Here is a 25,503-nt window from a genome sequence, read left to right as displayed (position 1 = left end):
AGGCCCTACCGGTTGGACTGATTCCAGACTGGCACTGCTAAACAATCAACGAAGAACCGTTGGCTTAAGTGCGTATTCGTTTTGAAAAGAAACAGAAATAAAATCATGACATAGTCAAACCGTCAGAAGTTAAAGAAAAAGGAATGAACGAGTAAGATGTAAAACAAAAAAGGAAAGGAAAATTACCACGGTTGCGGTTGAGTAGACGTGCTTGATCTGATCTCTCCGGGTTACGGATCTAACCGACGGTCACTTCTCTTGAAGTCCTCCGTGATCTGCCAGAGAGGAGTGAACAATTTTTTTTGCCTTTACTCGGCGTTTCTTAGACTACCGGAGACTTCTCCCTCTTGCACGTGATGCGTGGAAAATTTTCGAGGCCAGCACGCGCAAGTGGTTCTCTTGCGCTTTCACACTCGCGCAGAGTGACTCACCTTTCGCGCTCTCCTCGCTCTCTCCTGAAAAATGCGAAAACAAATCAATTCTGGGAGTGTGGTGCTCCGAAGAAGTAGCCTTCTTTTCCATGCACCTCACTCCCAGAGTTCAACCATAGTAACTATGGTTCTGCGCAACGCACTTTCTACTAGTGCGACGAACTTGATACTCATACTTAGACTTGTTCACAAGTCGCGCTTTTGAGCGTGTAGCGCGACAGTGAGTGCGAAGCGGGAGCGAACCAAGCCGAGCGAGCGAAATCTCACACGAGAAGAGGAAACCAAGCGAACGACTTTGAGAAATTAAGTCTAACTTCGCCATAAAGGAGGGACTGTTTGTAGTCCATTAGATTACTTACACTTACACGTACGAAACGTAACAAATAAAGAAATAAATAAGTAAAGGGTCGTAAATGAAATTTTGTTATTTGCCCCATTTTAAGCCTCCTTACTTATTTGACAACGCTTGAGGTTTTGCTTTATATTGGTGTAGTGTCACGCATGGGCGAACACATTTCTTTAAAGGTTTGAGAGAGATCTGGATCCAGCTTCAATAACGGATGGAAAATTATGGCGCTCGATGGTCAAGTGACCTTTTTGTCAACAGAATTGTCACGGGATTCCCGGAGACCAAGAACTCCCAGGAGAAGCCCAAGGTTTAGAATGAACGAGGAAGAAGAAGAAGAAAGTGGAAACGAAAGAAATCCGTCAAATATGGGGATGACAGCACCGATTATTGGTTATGAAATAGTAGATAATCGACAGAAATTCACGGTACGTTTGGGCATGTAACCTTAATTTTGGTTTATATTGCTTTGTCTTTCATTTGTATTCTTGGTAGATTAGTTTGCTTGATTAAGTTTAGTAGGCTCAGATCTGTGATCTATAAAAGTACTGGAAGCGTCGTTTCGGCACTAGCTATTTTCTACAGAATCTGATTGTTTTCATTTCTTGTAACTAAACTCGTGACCCTATGATCAGCTTTGATTTAATTTATGCAAATAATGAAAACTTTCATACGATTACCAGACAAAAAGTTCGAACTTGTAAAAGCGATTGATGTTATTGCTATAAGACTTCGTTTGTTTGTCAAAACTATAGTGGAAGATTATGATATAAAATGGATGTGAGCTTATGTTTTCACTGTACACTTGATATATATTGCAAATTAATACGCGCGTACGTTGATATTTTTTTAACGATGCAACTTCCTCAAATATTTGAAAAATGAAATAAGCTTTGGTTCAAGTAGTCTTCGTTAAAGTACACCTATGTTTTGATTGTCAACAGGGGCAGTATCTTTTTACAAATAATAGAGATCATCAAGTTTCTTCTTTACCTTACATTCTGTAAGCTTACTTAAGTTTGAAACTGATTTGGGTAATTTAAAGGCAAATACATGTGTTTTGCTGGTAATAGATAAGAGTCTTAACAGGGGTGCCCTTATGGTGCCTGTGACATTTACACCTTGTGAGATAATTTTTGTTTTATAGTCCACAATTTGCAAACCTTTTGATCTAGGGTGAAAAATTCTGGCGAATCAACATGGCACCAGCCTTTTTAGAACAGCACTACTGGCTCATTTATAGGCTTTCCCTTCCTCTTAAGCTCACTGCTCATCTGAAAGATGACACTTAAAATGAGCCCAATGTAAGAGGATGTCAACTTGACAGTCTGATGCTGTGTCAGATCCCCTCTAAGAGAAATCCAATCCAATTATGAATTATCCAGTAGAACCACTTAAGAAATCATTAAGTTGCCAGTATAGTATGAACAATCACTGGAAAAGTCTCCAATCTTTTCAATATTTTGTTACATGCATAGATCTTAACATCTCATTAATTTTACAAAATACCCAAAACTAGTAGATTTTTCATTGTGTCCAGTCCATCATATCAACAATTTTTTATGATTAGTTCAAAGACACATTTTTTTTTATTTTTTATTTTCACCAGGTTTACAAAATTGAAGTTAAAAGTCAGAATAAAAGTTGGTTTGTTTTTCGCCGTTACACTGATTTCGCAAGGCTAAATGATAGGGTAAGTTATGGGGTGAACCTTTTATACCTCAATGCATTAAAACCCATATTCTCCATACTCGTCTCTATACATGTCCTTTGGATACTGACAAGGAGAATTGTTTAATGATCAAAGCTTCTTAGGCGGGGGATCATTTCCTTTATTCTTATGTTCTTAAGGAGTGATTCAGCAGTATTACTGTAGAGAGAATTTAGATGCTGATCACCCGTAGAGTTTAAAGGGTAAGGGATTTGAAATCATAGCTCACAGATGACAAACTGAGCGTGTCAGTCAACAGTGAATTAAAATGTGTGGGCTTGCTTCTCTTATAGAAATATCTAGGGCAGATCCAGGATTTAGTCAAGGGGGGTTTGGAGAATTGTCTGAGGTCATGCTCCCCCTGGAGATTTTGAAAATCAGGTCTTCAGAAACATTATTTCCAGCATTTTGAGGGAAAATTAAGGGGGTTAGACCGAACCACCCCTGGATCCACCTCAGAATATAAGCTGGCTACGAACACAGTGCCTCTTGAAAATCTTACCACATTTCAGATGTTATGATATACATTATTCAAAATTACTTAGTTATGATTGGCTGATTGATTGTGTAGCAGAATTCAAATGCAATTTGGAGATTGCTACAAATTGGATCAGATCCATTCTATAGGAAATCAATAAGATCCAATACAATTTGGGTGGTGGATAAGCTGCACCATACCAAAGCATTATCATAGTCAGGTTCAGAGGGAACAAATGTTTTCAGATCCTTGCAAATTGTAATTGATTTGTTGCAAAGAACAAGTTATCAAAAGAAAGAACTGCTTGCTGAAACTGTTGGGGAACACTTAACTATGATTAAAGATGTTAGATACTTTTGTTATTTATTTATTTTTTTGTTGTTGTTATTTACAGTTGAGAGATGCTTTTCCAGAATTTCAAATCAGGCTCCCTGGCAAACGCTGGTTCAAGGACAATTTTGATCCAGGTATAGCAGATCCTGAGAAACCAAAATTATGAATAATTTTTTAATGTATAGCTTTATTGTAAGGTGCTTAGAATATAAATGTTATGTTTAAATTCCATACAACCAAATTTTTGAATACTAACAAAGTAAACAAAACTCAGTCTAGTTATTTCAAAATTATGTGACCCTCACTGAGATTTTGTATAGGTGTGGGTAGCTTCCAAAATTTGCTTATTTTGCAAGTATCTGCCCAGTTCTTGATGTGTCCACTCAGTTACTGCAAAAAAGATATCTACAGGGCCCAGTTGTTCAAAGGTTGGATAAAATCCAATACTGCTATGCGAAATTTAAATTGCAATGTCATTAAATTATATTTCAATATCCACCAGATAGAGATATATCTATTGGACAGCATTACCTACTCTGTAAATAACTGGAGCTAGATCTATACATTTATATTCATGCAGTCTGTAGATAACTTCACTCTTTAACTCCCGAGATTTAGTTGTTAATTCTCTCCTTGAGCTGCTAGACATTTCCCTGTAAAATTTTTGGTTTTGAGAATTTGGTGTTAGATCAAGATAGCAACTTCTGCCGGATAAGTTTGAGTATTCCAGGAGAAGTTACATGTTAATCACTACTGGGAGTTCAAGGGTTTTGTAAAAGCTATGAACATGAGATGATGATTAAGTCAGAGTACATAGAGAAAAACTGCTTTCTTGTTGTTAGGACCAGTGGTACCTTTTCTTAAGATTCAGAGGTTATGAAGAGAAAAACTTTTAAATGTTATATATTTTATTTGCTTGCAGAATTCATAGAAGAGAGAGCAAGAGGATTACAATTTTTCATTAACAATATTATGAATCACTCTGACATATGCAACAGGTATTGTTGAACAAGACGTGGTGAAATAATAATGTCTTGGTTAATTACTATTGCCACTGGTAAGGTAATATGAAAAATCTTTCTGGTCATAGAAATGTTTATGTTCATTTTGAATTGTAGAAAATTGAAATTTTGCCCAAAAAAAGTTTGCATAAATCAACTTACAACATCTGAAATTTTTAAAGCAGTTGCACAGTGGAGGACTTGGCAACTGTGAATGTAACAGTCTTAGGTGGTGGGAAAGGGTGATTTTAGAAAAAAATTGAGTTTTTTTTTTTTTGGATATTAATGTTTTTCCCTCTGGCTTTCTGCTCTTTAGTGGTATCTGTAACTTCTCTTGGTTTGCACGAGTGGGTGTGTCCATGGTATGAGACCCTATTTATCCTGTGTTTGTATATATACAATGAGTGGCTGCTCTAGCCTCCTCTGTGGTTAATACAGTTGGCCTGACCTCCTGACTTTGTCACTGTAAAATACACTGCAATTATTTGACAACTGTTATGGGTACAATAAAGTCAAGGTCAGTTTTCTTATCTCATATATAATACCATTACTAGAAGAAGAGGTACTGAGATAAGATGATTATTTATAATAATTATTATAACCAACAAAGTTGTTGTTTGCAGTCATGAGGTACAAGAGTTCTTCTGCCTTAATGATCCTCCTGGACCTTATGACAGCTTGGAAGAAAGCAGAGTGAGTTGGAATGACTAAAGACTTTGATAGGACTTTATTGACAAGTCAATTTGTAGCAAAAACAAGATGCTGACACATAAGTAGTGTCACACATTTTTTCAATAAGGAAATGGCTCACTCTGTCTAGTGAAACAATAATTGTGCAGTCTTTGTTGCTTATTGAAAAGTATTAATTTTGAAGATTCAAAAAGAGTGATGCTTTACTAAAAACACTTTAATTCAATCTTAATTTAATTTAATTTATTAGATTCATCAACAGGCAGGGACACCGCAACAGCTTGCGCCAATTACTGTGGGCCCAGTTAACTCACCCATCCCACCCCAGGGGAGGACATCCACCACACAGTAATCTCTTGCATGTGAAATTAACGTCTCCTACCCCTAACCCTGCAGGAGACGGGGCCTACAGTTTATTCGTCCTTATCCGAGAAGACTAGAATATCTATCCATTTCTTGATATTATAGAAAGGTAGCAAATTCTCCTCAGTTATTTTAAGACCATGAGTATTGGTCCAGCTGGGGCTCAAATCCTCGACCTCCCACACAACACAATCCGGCGCTCAAACCAATTGAGCTAACCAGGGGGGTGGTCTTGTAATTGTAGTTGCTTTTGTCCTAAACTTTTGACCCTTTCACTCCGGAGATCTCATCAGTAATTCTCCTAACTGTCTGCCCTACTTTTCCCATGATATTGTTTCTGAGAATTTGGTGTTGCATTAAAAGATAATCCTTTAGCTGATATTTTTCCAAAATCTTATCACCTGATTGCTTGAATATTGTATTGTTGTAAGGAGAAATTAGTTCCAGGTCACTCCTGGTAGTGAAAGGTTTAAGTTCTCTGTTGGGATGTTTTTATTAGGCCTACTGTCAACACTTGGAAAACCAAGCTGAGGACTTGAAACAGAAGGTGGATGAACTAACAGCAGACCTCAAAATGACAAAATCGCAGCTCCTGCAGGCACGAGTACAACAGGAAGCTCTTATAAGTGCTCTTAGATCAGAGCGAACACTGAGAAAGAAAGGATTCAAAGGAAATGGAAAAGATTCTTCTAGGACTGATGAATTGATAGAGAAAAGTGAAAAAATGGCACATGCTGATGGTCTGAAAGGAAAAGTTTTCCACTTGATGTCAGATTATCAAATCAAAAGCAAGGGAAGGATGTCAAGTACCTCTGAAAATGATACTGAACCTGGAGAAGATCATTCACAACCATTTTGGGTGGGAAGTGTGGAGATTGCAGAGCATTCAGATGGAGCTGATAGAATGATGTCCTCTAATCTGGCCAGGCGGCTTTCAACTGAGCAGAGAAATCCTCGCACATCTACTCCTGTGTCTAGTTCAAGTCATGACAGTCCAAGCTGTCTGGAACCTTTGCAACAAGATAGTAAAAAAGAACTTGGAGTATCTCAACAAACTGGTGAAAATACTGAAAACTCAGAGGTGTTGCAGATAAGTAATGAGAAAGGGACAAAAAGGGAAACAAATAATGTTGAGGGAACTTCCACAAATCCATCAAACAGAAAGTCAAGTACTTCCTCCCGTAAGAGAGACAGTGGGATAAGTGTTGATGCCTCACCAACACCTAGCACGTAAATTAATTATTTTTTAGATAGATTGTAAGTATGCAGTGATTTTCATGGATTTCTCATAGATTGTTTATTTTAAAGTCAACGCTTCCGAAAAGTCTGCTTGGAATTTCATGAATCTGTTCTGAAGAGGTCTGTAGTGGAGTGTTAAGTGTAATTCTGCCATTTAATCTGCCCCAAATGGAGTTAAAATGAGAAAAGTTAAGAATTACTCCTGTTAGTTATCTTTGCTTCTGGAATGATTTTTTTTGTGTGTGGAATTGTGATTGTTTTTCTTTTGAGGGAAACTGAAATTTTCTTGTTTACTTTGTTTTGTTTCTGTACAAAGCAGTTTATAGAAAAAAGACCTTTAATCAATTTTGGTATTTTTGGGAGAGATAACTGAACAACTTTCAATAAACTCTCACGGGGCTGACCAACATATAAATATTGAATGCCTAAGTTTTGGCCGACAAAAAATTTTAAATGCTGTTCTCAAGCTTACAAGTTGCCCAACACTTGTTAGACTTCGGATCTGCCATAGTACATAGGCTTCTTAAGGATAGGCTTAATTCTTAAGTTCAGTTGCAATCAGTTGAAGTCTTTAAAAAAGACACACCTGCCCTGCTTATCTAATTAACATCAATCAGCCAATGACCTAGAACTGCTCTGGCTGCTCATTTTTCACATCAGATTGTAAACAATTGAAATGATTCACAGTAGTGTTGGTTTTGCCCTTAACCTGAGATTTGTGTTTAACGATGCCTAGAATAAACTCAGGATAAGTTGAAAATTGGAGGTGAGCAGTGCATGATTGAAAGAACTACAGGTAAACTAAATCATGATGTCTGATGATATGATGAATTCTTTGGAAACTCTTGAAGGTTGTTACTGTGTTTGAGCTTGTCTGCTTACTTGAAATACATAGTTATTTTACTTGGATTGGTGAAATGTGTGTTTTAATTTTTATACCTTTTGGAGTGTCAGCTGCTACAAAGATTGCAGTTGCTTGACTGTTTAAACTTGGGTTTATCTTTTTTGCAATTTAATGATGATGGTTTGCCAATTCCATTAAAGAACCACCAATACCCGCAGTTCAAAGCCCAATGAACATAGACTCGCATTTACATATTTATTACATCCATTTTGAAATCACTGGTGGTCCCTGTAATCTGATTGGCTCTAATAGGTGCGATTTATTCCCAAATCGCACCATTTTTTGCTCTAAATTGAATCATTTTATGCTTGACTGAGTTTTTGACACATGACGTCAGTCTTTCTGTTTTGCACACAAAATAAGATGTAAAAGTGTTTCAGGTTCCGCTTTTTATTTAAAAACCGGCTTAGTACTGCATCAGTAAAATACTTGAATTGACCATTAGTTCTGTATTTGGGCGATTTCAAAATGGAGGTAATAAAGTGGTAATTGAACCTCGTGTCGGGCAATTTTGGTCTGAAATCATACTTGTGATTTCAAATCGAACTCGCGCTGCGTGCTCCTTTGATTTTGAAATCACGTGTATGATTTCAGCCCAAATAATATACATGAAAAAATTTCTCAATTCCGATTGGTTAAGATGAATGCAGTTTTCAGTTAATTCAGTGCAGAAGAGAGTTAATTCAGTGCAGAAGAGGGTCAATTCAGTGCAAAGAAAGGAACAAACCAGACATTCTGATTGGTTAGAATGATTGGTCAATGTCAAGGTCAATGTCACCTGCAGGGTTTGAATAAATTATTTTTGCCCCTGATGCACACGCTTTTCTTCTGCGTAGTTATGAGAAGCTACCACTTATTTTTCATGTATTATTATTAATAGCTAATCACATGATACTCTCGTGCAATTTGGAATAAATAAGCACTTGTAAATTTTTTCAAAGACCACAAATTGTAGTCGCCTTACAGGCTCATGCAATTTTGTTAGTCTGAAAAAATTTACTCATGCTTTTTTATTCCAAATTGGACTCAAAATCATGTGATTACCTATACAAATTGCATTCCACTCAGTTCAATTACCATTATAAAGCTTCAGTCAACTGTTGATATGAATCAGTTGTTAGTATTGATCATGGTTGACAGCAAGTCAGCAAGTGTGTGTTGAACTAAGCAAAGTTTTGGGTTCTCAAACAAAGTTAAGTTTGAAACTACAGCTGTAGGCTTAGGAAAAATATATCTATTTTAAGATAAATATTAAATAGAGTATACGCACTTAGACAAACAGCAGAATACTTTTTTCCAGAACAAAAGGTAATCATGTCTGTTTGAATTAAAATTGAACTTCTGTATGACGTACTGAATCAGTAAAGCAAAATGGTGGTTGAGTTTGAAATTGTTCTTGTATGATGTATTTATACCATTATGATTTTACTTTTGAGATATGCTCATTTTCACAGGGTTGTCAAAATTAAGCAGCCACTACAGTAAACACCCAAAAATAAGAACCTAGTGGATTAAGAAAAATCTCTTGGCAGAAATTTGCCATTTTAATACCCCTTTAAATAGAACCTGTTTAGCCAAACATGATCAAGCAGGTTCTTATAATATGCATGGGTTACAGCTAAATTACAGAATAAACAAACCACAAGTTAGGGATTGGTCATTATTTATTGGGAGGGGGGGCTGGTGCAATGTAAAATATGCCATGCTTGATTTTTGCTGACCAGCCCCCTTTTACTTTAACATGATTTTTGCTGATCCCCCCTCCCATTCCCCCTTGTCCTTGGGCATGCATGAAACAAAAAGTCACCATGTCCAACTGATAGACATTCTATTTAAAACTACCTTAAATTTGGATTTGAGTTGCTCTTCGCCCAGACCGTGTGTAGACAAATGTTGTATTGACATTAAAGTTCTCGGTGCTCTCAATCATTTCTTCTTCTTCAGTCGACTCCTCTTCTTCTTCAGAGCTTGAAATACCAATCTCTGCAAGGACACAGTCTTCTTCCTCTGAGTCGTCTTCTGATTCACTACTGAGTGAATCAGAAGACGACTGATTGTCGCTCTTCCCATCCTCCTCTCTCTCAATGCGTTTAGCAAGTTCTTGGATGATACTTTCTTAATTGCTTCCAGCTTTGCCTTTTTTGTTCCATATTTTCCAAGGTTGTGGTGGGTATGTATAAAGCTATTTTAATAGGCTGTATTTGTTGATGGCATCCAGATGCAGCTTTTAACATTTTTCCTGGCAAAACGTTTGCATATTTTTAATGGCCCCCCCTTTAAGCCATGCATAAAAAATGGTGGCTCCCCCCTATTTGCACCAGTCCCCCCCTCCTAATAAATAATGACCAGTCCCTTACTGACACAATTTATTGGTGTGTGTAAAAGAAATAGAAGATAATTTTACACAAAATGCCCAATATATTGTTGAGTTGATTATTTACTTGTTACAGTAGTTAAAAGTTATAGTTATACAGTATTATATATAATTTTAGCCCATATAAAGCTTATTTATTATTCTTATGATATATATGCAAAACAATGACAACTGTATCCCCCTCTTAGCAATTAAGAACCTAATTAAGAACCTGTTTTGCCAAAATTACCAACAACTACCCCATTAAACAAGAAATCTTTTTTGCCAGACTGCCAAAAAATAAGGTTCTTATTTTCGGGTGTTTACTGTAGCACATTTCACAGTTGCCAGTGAAAAGCATATAGCCATTCCGAATGCTTGTGGTACAGTTTTGAGCATCACAGTCTAGGTACTCAGAATCTTTTGACAAGCCTGTCAAATCTGAAAAAAAGGTAGAATAAAAGATAAACCAGTTTGAAAGTAAAGTACATATTAATTTTTCCCTCAGTGTCTTGGCAGGCATACACCAATATTGGTATACTGATGCCATGTGCATATGCTCTGTTATCAGTTTTTATTTTATTTTAATAGTTTATGGAGTATATTACATACTGGTAGCTTTAATAAAGACAATAAATTTTGTAAATGTAAGAGTTCTTCGGGCATAAATAAATTAACTGTTCAAATGGTTGTGTACGTATAATTTTGATTTCAAAGATTAGATCTTTGGCTTTGAGTTTCTTTTTGGGATTCTGGGATTGTTGTTAGAGAAAGACACTTGATAAACAAAGCTTTGTGTAACAGTCCAGTGGCTCTAATACATGATTTACTGCTTCTGGTGAGGTAATAATCATTGGATAGACATTGAGAGTTTGTCTCATAATTCATTCAAAGCTTGAAGGTGTAGTTTCCTTTAGCCCTGATTCATCTGGTAGGATAATTTCCCAAAGATGTCTGCTAGGGAAGTAAACCCTTATACATTCCTAACCACCAGTTTTTGGCCAGTGACTCATGAACTTAGCCATTACATGTACTTTGATGGTCCAGTCTGGCTCTACTTCCAACCCAAAGTTATGTCTTTCCAAGAAAAGTGGTGCTTGTTTATAATTTAGGCCCATGGAGCTGCAACTAGTGGGTGTGACAAGAGCCACCTGAATACATGGTTCTAACATTTGTATGAACAAAGTTCATATGCTCAGACTTGTTTTAAATGCTGTTGATGGAAGATCCAATCCCGCTCTCCCCAACCAACCGCTGTATATGTATACTTCAACCTTTTGAGGGACCTGTCATTCGTGGGATAACTACACTGGGGGACACTGGGGGGCCTTCGCAGAAAGGGAAACTAGAACTCAGACTGTCACAGCCAACTTGCAAGTCTTGAAGGAATTTTGACTTATTTGCTATGTGTCGCAAAGAGTCGTGATCTAAGGCTTTCACAACAAGATGTCCGATACTCTTACAGCCTCAACTTCTCTTGGAAGGTCTCGACGGATGGTTAGCCCCGTTGAGTTTAAAAAGGAGAGAGATACTGCGGAAGTACAGAATAACATAAGCCCCCGAGAAAATGGCCACGGCTTCAGCGACACATTCACAAATTCTGTGGGTTCTTCGATTTCTATGCCTCGAATTGACTCGCATATTCTAGGAAAGGAAACTTTGGAACAGAGGGAAAAGTTTACTGTGAGTAGAACCGGTAGATCCTTCGATATATTGCATTTGCTTTTTATCTTGTTGCACAGTCAGCTTTTTTATAAGCTTATATATGTCCTTGCTATGACTCTTCACAGCTTTACAAGATTGAAGTAAACAATGGCCAAAAGAGTTGGATTATCTACAGACGTTATGGAGACTTTGTTCTTTTGAATAAGAAGGTGATAATTTAGAATCCTTAAGTTAAGATACAAATGAAAATTTTCAAGGAGTTGTTGTATATTGTAAAGACTTCGATTATTGCAGCGCAAAGCAAATATTGTAATGTGTGTTTTGGTTGATACGTAACCTTTTTTCATTTATTGTAAGCTTAGTACATAACGTAATTTTTTTGTTTTCGTTTTTTTTTTGTTACATTCAGTTACGCAGGCTTTTTCCAGAATTTCGATTGCATTTGCCTGGGAAACGTTTCTTCAAAGATAACTTTGATGAAGGTGGGTTAGTCCCGGCTAAAACGAGTAAAACAACTTACGATTCAGCCGCCCACACATAGGTTTGTAAACAAATAGTAAAGATCTGTGCAATTTCCTTTACTAAATTTTTATGTATCATGGAACTTGCAGAGGCATAGGCTCGTTTATATGGCTTATACTTCACCTTGGTTATATTTAAAGTAAATTTTCCTCAGGGTAACCTCAAATTTGATAACACGTGATGTCTATTTGTGTTTACAACACTCGTGACAAACTCGTTTAGTAACTTTATCGTCAAAGTGCGACGATTCATTTAATTTTCTGTGTTCATATGTGCATGGAATATTGTTCGTGACATTAATAATTTAATTACTACTTAATTGATGCTGCACAGAGTAGAAAAATGCCTTAGTTTGAAGTCTGTTGAAAACGAAGTTTTTGAGGTGTATGCTCTGCTGTTTGGTTTGTGACTCAAAGTGCAAAGTTAGCGGCGTCAAAACATTTCCTGTGTAGGATTTGGAAGCAGGAAGCATCTCTCAATACGCCCTCCTCTTTTCCCTTTCAGTTTTTAGATAATATGCATAATTTTTTTTTTTTAAATTAACTCTTTTTTTGCGACCAACAGTTAAATTTTGTCAACTTTTGTGCCTCTAACAGCTAATTATTTTGGCTGTTTCACGGTTAACGCTTAACCGCATTGAGATTCTCTTTTAGGTGTCTCTTTGTTGGAAAGCACCCACTGCTAAAATTAGACAAGACGGTAGAATACTTGTCCTGACCTAACTAAATGTTAACTTAATCCTGCTACTGTTTTTTCTTTTATAGCTAGCTTGTTCAAGTTTGTGTGGAGGCAAGAAAGGCCAAAATGCACTGATCTTTGTCATACATTTGTAGCCATAAATTCTATTTTACAACTCATTTTTGCTGTAGCTATAGCCACTATGTTTTGATATTTTACAGGCTTTATTGACAAACGCCAAAGAGGTCTTGAAGTTTTTACGAACAATTTATTTGGCCATCGAAATCTCGTCCTCAGGTATGTTCAAAACATAATGTTTAACCCCTTCACTTCCAGGAGTGATTAACATGCAACTTCTCCCTTTAATATCCATACATTATCCAGCAAACAGGTAATGAGAATACTCAAACTCATCAGGTAGAAGTCGTATCTTGCGGGAAATTCCTTCAAGGACATGTGTAGTAGCTAGATGAGAGAATCGACAATCATATCATGGGATTTAAATGGGTTTATGTACTTGTGACAAATCATATCACGTTTCCCATATAGTACAGTTGAACCTGTATGGAGTAGTACCAGCAGCATTTTAAGCATTTGCCTTGTATTAAGTGATTGGTTTTCAAAGTCCCAAAATTTTACCCTTAATATTACTGTTAGTAATTTTTACTTTTATTAAGACTTTTAAAAAAACATTAATTTAGAAATAGGGATTTAAGCACCTTAATTGACATGGGCAGTGGGTGCAAATGTCATCTGTGTCCAACTTGAATATTAACTGTTGTTAGCTTTTATAGTTTTACTCTGATACATATATTTTTAAAATTCGTTCCTTTTGTGAATAGCTTTTATCTTGATTCATCCTGTATATAGTTTTGATATAATTATTGTAACTTATCTTAAGTGTCCCCAATTAGCAGCAATGCTAAATCTTTGTAGACACATTAATAAAGTTATGATGATGATGATGATGATGATGATGATGATAAGCGGTCACCTTTAACACTCATTGTTGCCCTCTATAGGGTCCCAACAGCCTGTTTCTATTGTCTTCCACCTGCATTGAAGGGTCACTTAGGGACTGGTCATTTATTAAAGGGGGTGGGCTGGTGCATTTTAATTTTCCTATACATAATTTCCTGTGGGCCTGTTCTTGCCACTGCATAACATAATCTGGCCTCCCTTTGAGTCTATACATGAAATAAGATGACCCGCTCTCAACCACCAAAACAGTTTTAATACAACTGAAAGTGCCTATGACACTTATTTTTTTTCTATTCTACATCACAATATAATGACTCTTAAACATGTTTTCGCAACATTTGTGGTATTTTGCCCTTTTCTGAATTTTTTATCAAGCTCTATAATCCGCAGATAAAATGTCTGGCCGAGCAAAGAGAGACTGGGTGCCATGATGTCACAGTAGGAATCTTGTGGAGAGAAATATTTTTCATCGAGTCGGGTATTCGAAAAACCCCAAACTACACATCGAAATAGCATTTTTTGGCTAAAAAGATTGTAAACAGTAGCTTCCATACTCACTTTGCTTCTTTGATAAACTTAGTGTTACTACCATTAAATCACAGGTTCCAGTACTCTTTAATGCGGCCAAAGAGATACAGGGAGCCTAAGTTCGATACAATTTTGGACTTTTATTGCCTTGTAAAATAATAAAGACGCATCAGAATCGCCTACAAATCTTAGCAGACACCCTCTTACTTTTATTTTTTTAATTTAACGCTAAAAAATAGGTGTCATAGGCACTAAATAAAATTCACCAAACTATTTAAAGCAAATAGAAGTGTTGTTTCTTTTTTGTGGAATGGAAACTGGAATGCACAATAATACATGACCCCTCAGAAAGGGTTGCAGAATTTTATGCAGCCCCCCATTTTCAGGTGCACAAAAAGGTATGACCACCCACCCCATTTGCCCCAGCCTACCCCCCCTCTAATAATGACTGGTCCAAACCATTCAAATAAAATTGAGAATAATCTTTCAAATAAAATTTAATCCATACTTATCTCCCAAAACCAATGTTATTAGTATTTTCAAGTGGGTTTTTGTACATTTTGTGATCAATTATTGAGGAAAATGACATTTTTGTTATTGTTTCTTTAATAACACCTCTATTCTGTGGAACCTGTATTGAGTGGCCAACCAGTGTATTTAACGGTCACCACATCACTCCCCATGGGTGACCGCCTAAAACAAGTTTGACTCTCTAATTTGTTGTTAGAAATTTTAGTGCTAAAATCTTTTTATGATAATAGCAGTATAGTCATATGATACAGTGTAATGGGCCAATCAATTTGAATCTTTGACATTCCCTCTCAGCTAACCTTGGGGGGTGAGGAATTTGAACCTTGCCTGGGCTGGGGTGGGGAATTTGAGCCAGAAGTGTCAAGTCTTTCCAGCAAAACACAAGTGCAAATAGTATATAGATCATTTTTGCAAGCAAGTGGCTGAGAAGAAAAGGTCTATAAGCTAAGGTTTACGTTTTAAAGCTTGCTCATTGTGTAGAAATACAGTCACTGGTTTTGGCTTTTTACAAAAGAATTGGGTGGGGCATTGGAACAAAATTTTTGTCCCCTGGACGTGGGTATTTGAATAAAAAAATCTTTAAAAGTTTAAATGCCCTGGTTTGGGGGGGGGGGGGGGGCAATATTGAAGCTTCATATTGATTGACGAATAGCAACTTAAACAGGGGGTTCCCAACTTTTCCTTCCTCCTTTTTTATATTGTTCAATTTGTTTTCTGTTCTATAGTGATCCAGTTCAGAGATTCTACAGACTAAACAACCCTCCTCAACCCAGTGAAAATCTAGAGGCTTGCCAGGTTTGTTCATTTGAGTATGTGTTGCTGAGGCCTGCTTCCATAAATTACTGATTTAGAATTAATTAATTTTGTATGGATATAGATTTTCTTTTTTAAGGGAATATTAATTAAGGAGATGAGTTGCAGCACATTGAATTTGTAAATAGATGTTTTGAATACTGTGGGTATTTATCTCAGAACAGGCTTGTTCTTCTGCTGGACTTTTTTATGACTCAGATCTGGAAGAGATCTAGATGTGTATATAGTAATAAAAATCTCTAAATCATGTGTGGCCTTTAAACCAGTGGCTGAAAACTGAATGTTAATCTAGTTATTGTCAATGGTAATTTGAACCCAGCACATTATCATTGAAAAAACTCCTCAAGACATTTGACTGTGATGATCAATTATATCAAGGCTGCAGCAACATAAGCCACTGTTCCAGAAATTTGTCAGTGTACCTTATTTATTCGTCTATAAGCTGAACGATTTTTTCACAATACTTTACCAAAATCTTGAAAATTTGACCTAGAGAAGGGTCCTTGGCTTATCGCCAAGTGTTTTTCCAAACAAAATTTTTCCAAAACAGCGAATTCAAAGGAAACATAGGTTTCTTCATTTATAAGCCAAGATGCTGCATGCAGAAATAAATAACAAACAAGTTGAAGTTGGTCATTGACTTTTATTTATGTGGTGGCCCCTAAACTGAGCCATTTGTTGTTTTTGGTGTGTAGTAAATACGGCTTACTGTTCATCCAGTGTCAGTGTCAAATTCATTGTCCATCTCCTCCTCATCCACTAGTCCTGCTGTTTCTTCTGAGTAGATTGCTTCAACTTCCATGCTGTCTAGAGAGTTAGAGATTCTGCAGTTTGTGTATGGATTTTGCTAATAAAAGTTTTTTGCTCATTTCTTATGACCAAGAAATTGTGGAACTTCTATTTATGCATGTTAATGTTATCCACTGCTAAACTGTTTAAAACAGTTTCTTTCCTCTTCAGGACTATTGTCAATCCCTTGAGCATACTCTAGCAGATTTGCGTCAACAGTTGCGTGACCAGACCACTGAACTTAATTCCTTGAAAACAGAGCTAGCTCGAGTGAGTTATTATCGGGATGAAAATCAGCATCTAAACCAAAACCTACAGCAACAGCAGACTAATGTGGAGCAAGTCACTAAGGTTAGTTGTAAATGATTTATAGTTGTATGAGCTTTTCTATACTCCATATGAATTAGTGAAATAGCAATAAGTTAACTGCCACTGATATTAATTTAAATAAGCTCCTCAGGCTCTAGGCCGGGGTTGGTCTCTTAAGGGCAAGTACAGGCCAAATGTTGCAACTTCTTTGTAATGAGTTCTTGCGAAATTTTTGTAGCAGTTGTTCTTCACCAGGCTGGAGTGGTTTTCAAGTGTTCTTCTGCCTTTTCCACTCTCCTTTTTTACCATTGATTCAGTCAGTGTTTGTCGTGTTCCCAGCATGGCAGACACGGGGTGTAGCGCAATAGGGTTTGCCAGGTCAACCACAGTGAAGTACAGGATGGACAGCAGACTCTTACACACTTTTATTGAACTAAATTATATAATTAGGCTAGCCGACTTGTTACAACACTTGCGGTAAAAAGTAAAAAGGAATGCACGATTTGTCTAAGCTAAGGAAACAAGCTAAACTACAAATATAACGACAGAAAACACAACTAAAAACTAATAGGAACTCAACGATTGTGAATTACATCTGATGTTGACTCCGGGGATGAGAAAACTCCAAGTTTTAAAAAAACTTGGAAGGACTCCTATAAAACTCCTCTTTACTCCAGGGACAACTCCTTAAAACTAAAATGTTCTAGTGAAAAAAGGCTCAATATACTTCTTTAACGTAAAGGAAACTAAACTGAAACAATTCTTTGTGCGGCCAACCAAAAAGGATATTTTATAATCATGTTATCAAAACGAAACAAGGCTAGATTTTAAGAAAACAAAAAGTCATATAATGTTCTAAAGCATTCTTTGTGCAGCAACGTGACAGTGTTGACTCCTGAATTTAAGGTTCTGCATGGCTGGGTTGCAGTATTTCCCTGTTACAGATGGTCTCTTTCCTTGGTAGATACTTGGACTGATTGTAAACCCATAGATATCCTAGACAGCTGCCATCTTTTTGAGGGAGGCATCATGTTAACATGCACGATTAGCCTGGATTTGAGAAACTTAGAGTATGGTCTTACTTATCAGATTGTCAGTGAACAGACACCCTGGAAGCTGTCACAGTGATTTTATTGATAAGCTTAATGAACTTTAGACAGATTTGTACTTATATACCACATTTATGCTTTAAAAGTTGATTTTAATTCATGGTCAGCTGTCCATTATTACTTCCCAGAGGCTACAAGATCAACTCAACATTGCTTTAGAGAATGAGAGAAGAGCTAAGGAGGAGGTGGAAACTTTGAAGGAAGAGATGAAAGCTGAGCGGGCCTCTGTACAGGCTGCAAGGGTGATAGAAAAACAAAAGAACGAAGTGGGAATTAAGAGGCAGATGGATATGTTTAAACAATCACAGGAGGCCGTCAATCAAAGGGTCGATTCACTTGTTCATAACTTGGGACAGCTTTCTAGAATTGAATTTGAGATTTTTGGGGTAAAACACGGTAAGACAATACTATGTTCACTTTACCATGATTATAAAGTCTCTTGTCTATGAATGATATACTATACAATTAATCCTTTAATTTGTGAATTGGAATTTTTAAATATGATGAAGTTTGGAATACTTAATAATTTGTTTTCTTTCTACCTTTTTATTTTTTCACTTTTTTTCAAAGAATATAAAACTGATGAAGGTATACAAAACAAGGCTGTCCAGCTCAGGAAAGTATGTACATATATAATTATATTTATATGTATGTATACTTCTCAATTGGATGTATGAGATGATGATAGTTACTAGCACTTCAACCCTTTAACTTCCAAGAATCTTGGATGCAACAAATAATTCTTTCTTTTGATTGTGACAGTCATATTTATTGTTGTAGAATAGACAGGAGAATTTGGTGTTCTACCAACTGAAGAGAACACCCTCTAGTTCATACACCTGTCTGTTTGTCTGTTCTCATCGCTTTTTTGTTGGACAATGGGCTGGAATCACGAGGAGAAGTTACATGTTGATCACTTGTGAGAGATTAAGGGCTATGGAGTAGTATTTTCTAGAAACCATATTATCTTAATCTTAATGTCCTTGAAACACACATGTATATATAAAATTATAATATTGACCTGTTTTGAAAAGTGATCTTAGCATTGTGCTTTATGGAGTAATCTGTAAGTATATATAATCAGTTAACTAAAGCATCGCTACATAGTTTCATGGATTGAAATTGGCTGAATTTCCAGAAGGGAGGGGTTTGGATATTCTCATGAAAATCTGCTGCCTTGTTTTCAATTGTACTCACCAGTGTCTATTCTTTTCAGGCTCTTACTGAAACTAGAAGTCAACTTGACAAAATGTACAAAAATTCTTTAGAGGTATAATCCACTCTTTCTATACCTTTTGCTAATCAATTGATTAAAGGTTAGAGTGATCTTATTAAAGATAACTGTGTGAGGTATCTCACACGTTTGAAGATCTCCAACAGTCAAAATTCTCCACCCAAAATGGCACAAAAGTTTAGAAAATCATCCTTGATTAACAGACAGCTCAGTCAGTGATTATGGAATAAAATATATATTGACAGTTGTAAATTTTGCTCTTCAGAATGTACTTCCAGTTGGTCTGTATTTTTAGGAATGTAGATTCCTTCTTAGGAAGCTAGTAATGGTGGCTAATATAAATGTTATTGGATAGTCAAGGTTTTCTCTGTTTCCTTCTCTACAATCTTTTTGATGGGTTTTCATAACCTTAGGTTTCAAATTGAAGTAAGAAAGGCCTTGTAATAAAGACATTTTTGCATTGTTGTTCTTCCTGGACCCTTAAGAATGTCGTTAATGTGCTGAGAACAGTTAAAATGTTTATTCCCCATAAAGTAAAAGTTGTGCTCCCAAAGTGGAAAGTTTAAGGTCTTGAAAGGGCTTGGGGCTGTATGACTTCAATTATAAATAGTTATTTCAATATCTTATTACAGTAAGCAAGTATGAACTAATATTATTTTGTGCATATCATTAAAGATAAATCAGTGTTTAAAGTTATGAATTTTTTAGGCAGCCCACCATATGGGTGATGTGTCAAATTGAGTATGTTTTCCTCCCTCAACAGATGTATCAGCAAGAAGTTGAAGACCTAAAGGCCGAGTTATCCAGAGCAGACTATTTGGCTAAGGTACAGTTATAAATAATTTTAGAAATTGTCACTTACACAAAAGACTGCCATCATTTGGATCAAACTCCTTTTTTTTTTACAGGAATTAAAACAAAACTTTTGAAAAAACTTGAAAAATTAATGGGGAGTAGCTTGTGATGGGCTAATATAACATTCCTTTCAGGAAGATTGATCACTCCAGTTAATATTATGCAAATGAAACCACAATATGCTCCAACAAAAAGAGACTATAAGGCTTGTAAGACCTTAAGTCTGCCTTCAAGCAGATTGGTTGGCCCATCTAGGTAAAGCTTATCAGAATTTGTTACATGATGCAACCAGGGGTATTAATTGTTACTCACCCTGGATGGTATGCTTGTCTGGAAAGGTTTCCCACCCACCCCTTCCCCTCTTCCCAGCATTATCTCAGACTTCCCTTACAGTTTTCCAATACTTATTTTCTCTCCAGGGTGGGAAGAGGAGCAGTGGGGGTAATGTTTTGCCCATGAAGGCAACATGATGACCCAGCCAAGTCTTGGAATGAGAAAAAGTTTGATAATCAGTTTCAGTAATTTAAAACTGAAATTACTCGATCTTACTCCAACAGACTAAAATTCAAGAGGCAGAATCACTGAGGGCCCAAATGTCTGATCTTCATAAAAGATATCAGGATATCAGGAAGGTAATAAAGTATTATTGTCAATGATTCTTATTCAATTACGATGCAAGGTATAAAAGGCAAGAGCTTCAAGTCTCATATTGTCAAAGTGTTTCTAGTTTACTTAAACAGATTTGGTTTCAGAGGATAATTACTGATTATTCAGATTTGAATTAATTTTGACTTGCCTCAGTGGTTAATCTGATGTGTGTCTTTCTTATCCTCTAGGCACAAGATGATTACATTTCAGACCTTCTCAGTAAATTCAATGACCTTCAGCGATATGCTGTATCAACAGAAGAGGTAAGTGTGGTAGTCTTTGTGGTGAACCCTCTGAGTAGCCCTGATACACCCTTGTGCCATGGAAAGATGCTTTTAAAGTATCCTATTTGTCATCTTTATCAGCATGACTGTGCCACACAGGGTATATCTCCACACTGATATACTACATAAAATTGCCTTATCCAAGGTGAATCTTAACTCTTTAAATCCCAGAAGTGATTATATAATGTAAAACTTCTCCCTTTCATATCCAGACATTATCAAGTACTTATCAGGTAAAAGCTGCTATCTTCATCTAACAACACATTCCTGTTACTAATGTACAAGGATATGTGTAACAGGAAGAGGGGAGAATTAACAATCATCTTGGAAGTTAAAGCGTCAAATGTAGGAATTCACCCAAAAATATCTCTTCAAGAAATCTCCTAGAACATGGACTTTGTGCTGGGGGCCACATAGACTTCTATTTGATTCCTTTTCTAAGAGGGTAGCAACACAGTGTCAGAAATATTCATTTTAGTTTTACAGTTTGTGAGGAATTATATTTTTAAGCAAAGGTGGTCAACAACAATAAAACCAATGGGTGCATCAAAATTTTGTGATAAAGATTACACTACTGGTTTATGTACAATAATACGGTTTTTTTTTTTTTAGAAATATTTCTTCTCTCTTGTAATTGGTGTCAAACTGAACATGGGTATATGTGGATATAGAGTGCACCACTTAAACCACCTCAAACCACCGGTGAGCTAAGCGCAGCCTTCAATATTTCATACCTAATATTGATATTGTAAAGCATACCTCTACAGAAATGTAGATAGACCAAAATAATTATAATTATGATATATTTTCATTTGAGTGTTACTTTTCTCCCAGATTGGTCCAGTCACAACTTGATCACTTGGATTTTCCTGCAATTTAGGCAGTTGGTGTTTTTTTTTTTTAACTTTGAGTTCTCATTGGCTCTTAATTAAAGGTCTTTTCCTTTTGTTATAGCCTTTGTGATTACATTGGTTTTGGTTTTGGAATACTCATCAAAAAGTACCCCTTATAGAACAATTATTATAATCACTATCAATGATAAGAAGAAACAGTATTGCAGTAGATGATTTATATAGAATTGTTGCAGCGAGAATTCTATGGGAAAATTCATAACCTGATGAGGGAATTCCTCCTAGAATTGCACACAAAAACAAATAGTACATGAATTGCAAAACAATGAGTGAGATAGTGGTTTTAAGGAGTGATTTAATGCGGAATTCACAATTAAGTCAGGTAATGGATTTTCCTTGAATCACACAATTGAACAAAAGTAAGAAAAAAAGAAAACATCAATTTGAGGATAGTTATTATGTAGATGTAGATGTGAAACAATATCACTTAGCTTTGTTTTTCAACTTGCAATTCCATGCTTAATATACTTTGCCTCATTAACAAATCAGAAAGGGAGATTTAATTATGCAATTTATCATCATTTGTTCTTGTCATTGTTATCATCACCATCATCATCATTATTAATTTTTCTTCTCATTGCACCACCTGGTCAGATTCTGTAATCACATAAATTATCATGATGATACAGCAAAACTTACAAAATGTCAATCCTCAAATATCCTGTCTAAATCTCATGCAGTATGTGAACATTGCACTGCTTATTGTTTAGGGTGCTGAATAATCAAACATTGTTACTCAAAGAGCTGTGTTAAATGAAAGATCAATATCTTTTTTGCAGAAACTTTTTGAACAAGTGCAGAATCTTGGCTACTCCATAGAACATTGGCCAAGTTGGTTGTCTCGCACACTGTCAACTGCCTCATCGTCACTTGATCCTGAGGATGAAGATTAATTTTACTCCTTAAAAGTCGGAGTTTGTGGGATTTTTTTTTGTTTGTTTGTGTGTTTCTAATCTTCTGTCCCTCATATAAAACACAATGTAAATTCCTTCACTAAATCTTTTTTTTTGTTTGTTCAGAGTTTGAAAATTGTCTACATTATTGAGTTTTGTTTTGATCTATTTTCTTTTCTCATTTTCACCTTTCTGCATGGTGATACACTTGTCTGATATTATCAGTTAAAGAGCAGATTGTTACCTCTTTGGAGAAATTTTAATTTATTTTTTTGTTTTGACCAGTATAATCTGTTTCTTAATTTTCTTTTTTCTAATCCTCTTCTGAGAAATCCCACCAATCTATGTATGCATGTTCTTGTCCATAATTTCCATATCTGATGCATGAATACTGGTAATTGAATTTCAAGGAGAACTGAGTGAGTCATATCATTATAGGTGATTACGATAGATCAATCCTTGAGTGAATTTTGATTATTAACAAAAAAATACAAAAAGGGATTAAAATAGGTGATGTATTTTTTCCAACAAATTCAATATCAGTCACAGGGCCTTGAATATTACCATATTTAATAAACAAATAGATATCACCATAACGTAGAATTATCAAATAAGATCAGCATATCAAACTGAAAGACTGAGGCAATATATATAGAACTTGTACAGATTATTGCTTCATTTTAATTTGCTCTTAGATGTCTTTTATCCTGTTACAGCCACCGATATGAAGGTGTAACACTGCAAAGGTTATCAACATAGGTCTCATTTATTCTTAACAAATTATAGGTAGGGGTGTTTTAATCAGTGTGAGATATTTTTCTTATTGATAAGTGCGAACTAGATAGCCAACTAAGTGTGATGTGTCGTGAATGTGCTCAGGTTTTGGAGAAGAGCCAGGGAAGCATTGGATTTTCAGAGGCAAATTCACATGTGCTTCTAGCTCCCAGACTCTTACGTCTCACTTATGTTTGGTCTTTGCGAGCCTAATACACTTACACTTGCCAACTTGTTTGGAGTCTGATGCAAGAGTTTTCTTGTAGAGGAACCAATCATATTGTATGACTATAACAAGGATTTCCTTAAATAATTCCAAAATGCCTGTAGGCATCCGGAAGATTCCTGACATAGCCTCCTCTTCTGGGCTCCCCTCCTAAAAGTATTGATCCCAGAGAAAGGATAATCGTTTAAAAAGATAAGCCTTTCCTTTTCTTAGATTGGTAGAAGTTTTGTCAACTTGATAGACATTTAGAAATTGTGACAGACTAAGCTCCTGATACAAGCATAACTTTTTTGGTACATGCAAACAGTTTGTTGGCAAGTGTGAGTTAAAAAGCACAAGAGAGAAGTTTTTCAAATTTGTAAAATGTTTTCATAAAACATTCCCTATGCGGTTTTACACTAGCTAGCTGAGCTAGCATTTTTGAAAAGTTGTGAAATAAAAGTTACTATTTTGTTATTTTTATGTCTTCTTTTCCTGTGAAGTTATCAAAGTGAGTTGGGGCTGTTTTTTGTTTGTTTCCTGTGTTAGCTATGCTCTAGAGAGGAGAATCCTTGATAAATCATATTTGAATTTATTAAATTCAAAAAGAGCTTTTAACTTGTAACTCCCAAGATCTGATAGATAACTCTCACAGCTGATGAACTAGCGGACATTACTTTCTTTTCTGGGTATCCAAAACAATTCTCCCAGTCCATGATGTTCTCGAGCCTTGGTGCTAATGTCTGTCACATAATGCATTGACCTGCTTTGAAGGGTATTGAAAATTATCACGCGCACATCTTAGATAAGTTCCTACATGCTTCTCACTTCTGTGGGTGAACTCGCGAGAAACTCGTGAGGGAAAACGCGGGATTTTCTCTCGCGTACGTGCTCCTACTTGTCGAAGCGTGTGAGTTCTTTACAAGGTAAACTTGTGTCTTTGCAGGGAAAAACTTTGATCAGTTATGCAAATTTGTCCATGGTTTCGACATGGTTTCATAAGGGGTCGCTCGTGTGCTACCCAGTTGGTATTAACACACCATCAGTGGACAAAGGCCTTGGATGATGGACTACAGGTGGATGTCGTGTTCTTAGATTTTTCTAAGGCATTTGACAGAGTATCACATGATATACTTCTGAAGTTGTGTAATTTCGGCATCTCTGGTAGCCTACTAAGATGGTGCGAGGATTACTTGACCCACAGAGAGCAAAGGGTTGTTATTGAAGGACAGAGTTCTACCTGGTCTGTTATCCCATCTGGTGTACCACAGGGCTCCCTACTAGGGCCATTATTTTTTGTAATTTTCATTAGTGATTTGCCGGATGTGGTTATGCCTGGAAACACAATCGCACTGTACGCAGATGATTGTAAAACATCAAGACTGATAAACTGTACATCAGACCAACATGATTTTCAATCTGACCTGAATAATCTACACATCTGGAGTCAGCGAAATCTAATGGATTTTAATGTAAAGAAATGCAAATTGATGCGTATCACGAAAAAAAGTATGCCCTTTCGTTCTGACCTTAAGCTGAATGAGAGCTCTCTGGAAGAAACATCTGAATTCTGTGATCTTGGATTAGTTACTAGTAACAAGTTGTCCTGGAATGCTCATGTTGATAAGATATCAAGCAAGGCTAACAAGATTCTTGGCCTTATTAAAAGGACATGCAAAGGTCTGAAAGATGTTAACATGTTAAGAAGGTTGTACTGTGCTTTGGTAAGGTCCCAATTGGAATACTGTACTATTTTCTGGTCACCCTTCACGGCTAGAAACATTAATAAATTGGAAAGGATTCAGCGAAGAGCCACCAAGTTTATTCTAAAAACTGATGATGATTACAACACTCGTAAAGAAAAACTGAACCTGTTATCTCTAGAGGACAGACGCTTCTTTTTTGACGTACTATTTTTTTTATAG

General features: G+C 36.2%; 2 protein-coding genes across 2 annotated transcripts; both read left to right on the top strand.

The window, feature by feature from the left end:
* The first annotated feature begins 965 nt into the window (after positions 1–965).
* LOC111322254 (uncharacterized) lies at positions 966–7,501 on the top strand. The gene is made up of 6 exons (XM_022925330.2): positions 966–1,205; positions 2,387–2,470; positions 3,361–3,433; positions 4,222–4,297; positions 4,924–4,993; positions 5,853–7,501. The coding sequence occupies exons 1-6, from the start codon at positions 1,002–1,004 to the stop codon at positions 6,585–6,587; spliced, it is 1,242 nt and encodes a 413-aa protein (XP_022781065.2). The 5' UTR covers positions 966–1,001; the 3' UTR covers positions 6,588–7,501.
* Positions 7,502–11,201: 3,700 nt separating this feature from the next.
* On the top strand, positions 11,202–24,055 carry LOC111322208 (uncharacterized). The gene is made up of 14 exons (XM_022925276.2): positions 11,202–11,532; positions 11,640–11,723; positions 11,924–11,996; positions 12,936–13,011; positions 15,480–15,549; positions 16,528–16,707; positions 17,903–18,170; positions 18,345–18,394; positions 18,991–19,044; positions 19,772–19,834; positions 20,421–20,495; positions 20,700–20,774; positions 21,408–21,497; positions 22,486–24,055. Exons 1-14 carry the CDS (start codon positions 11,296–11,298, stop codon positions 22,597–22,599), a joined length of 1,509 nt encoding a protein of 502 aa, XP_022781011.1. The 5' UTR covers positions 11,202–11,295; the 3' UTR covers positions 22,600–24,055.
* Positions 24,056–25,503: the final 1,448 nt, after the last annotated feature.

Source organism: Stylophora pistillata, chromosome 3 (genome assembly GCF_964205215.1).
Source record: "Stylophora pistillata chromosome 3, jaStyPist1.2, whole genome shotgun sequence".
NCBI classification, from domain to species: domain Eukaryota; kingdom Metazoa; phylum Cnidaria; class Anthozoa; order Scleractinia; family Pocilloporidae; genus Stylophora; species Stylophora pistillata.
Note: the sequence above shows the minus strand (reverse complement) of the source record. Positions and strands in the feature narration are given on the sequence as shown.

Coding starts and splice junctions, on each gene's coding strand:
- LOC111322254 (XM_022925330.2), top strand. CDS start 1,002: ATGGCGCTCGATGGTCAAGTGACCTTTTTGTCAACAGAATTGTCACGG. Junction 2,471..3,360: donor TCGCAAGGCTAAATGATAGG/GTAAGTTATGGG, acceptor TGTTATTTACAG/TTGAGAGATGCTTTTCCAGA. Junction 4,298..4,923: donor CACTCTGACATATGCAACAG/GTATTGTTGAAC, acceptor TGTTGTTTGCAG/TCATGAGGTACAAGAGTTCT.
- LOC111322208 (XM_022925276.2), top strand. CDS start 11,296: ATGTCCGATACTCTTACAGCCTCAACTTCTCTTGGAAGGTCTCGACGG. Junction 20,496..20,699: donor GATATCAGGATATCAGGAAG/GTAATAAAGTAT, acceptor CTTATCCTCTAG/GCACAAGATGATTACATTTC. Junction 20,775..21,407: donor ATGCTGTATCAACAGAAGAG/GTAAGTGTGGTA, acceptor TTTTTTTTTTAG/AAATATTTCTTCTCTCTTGT.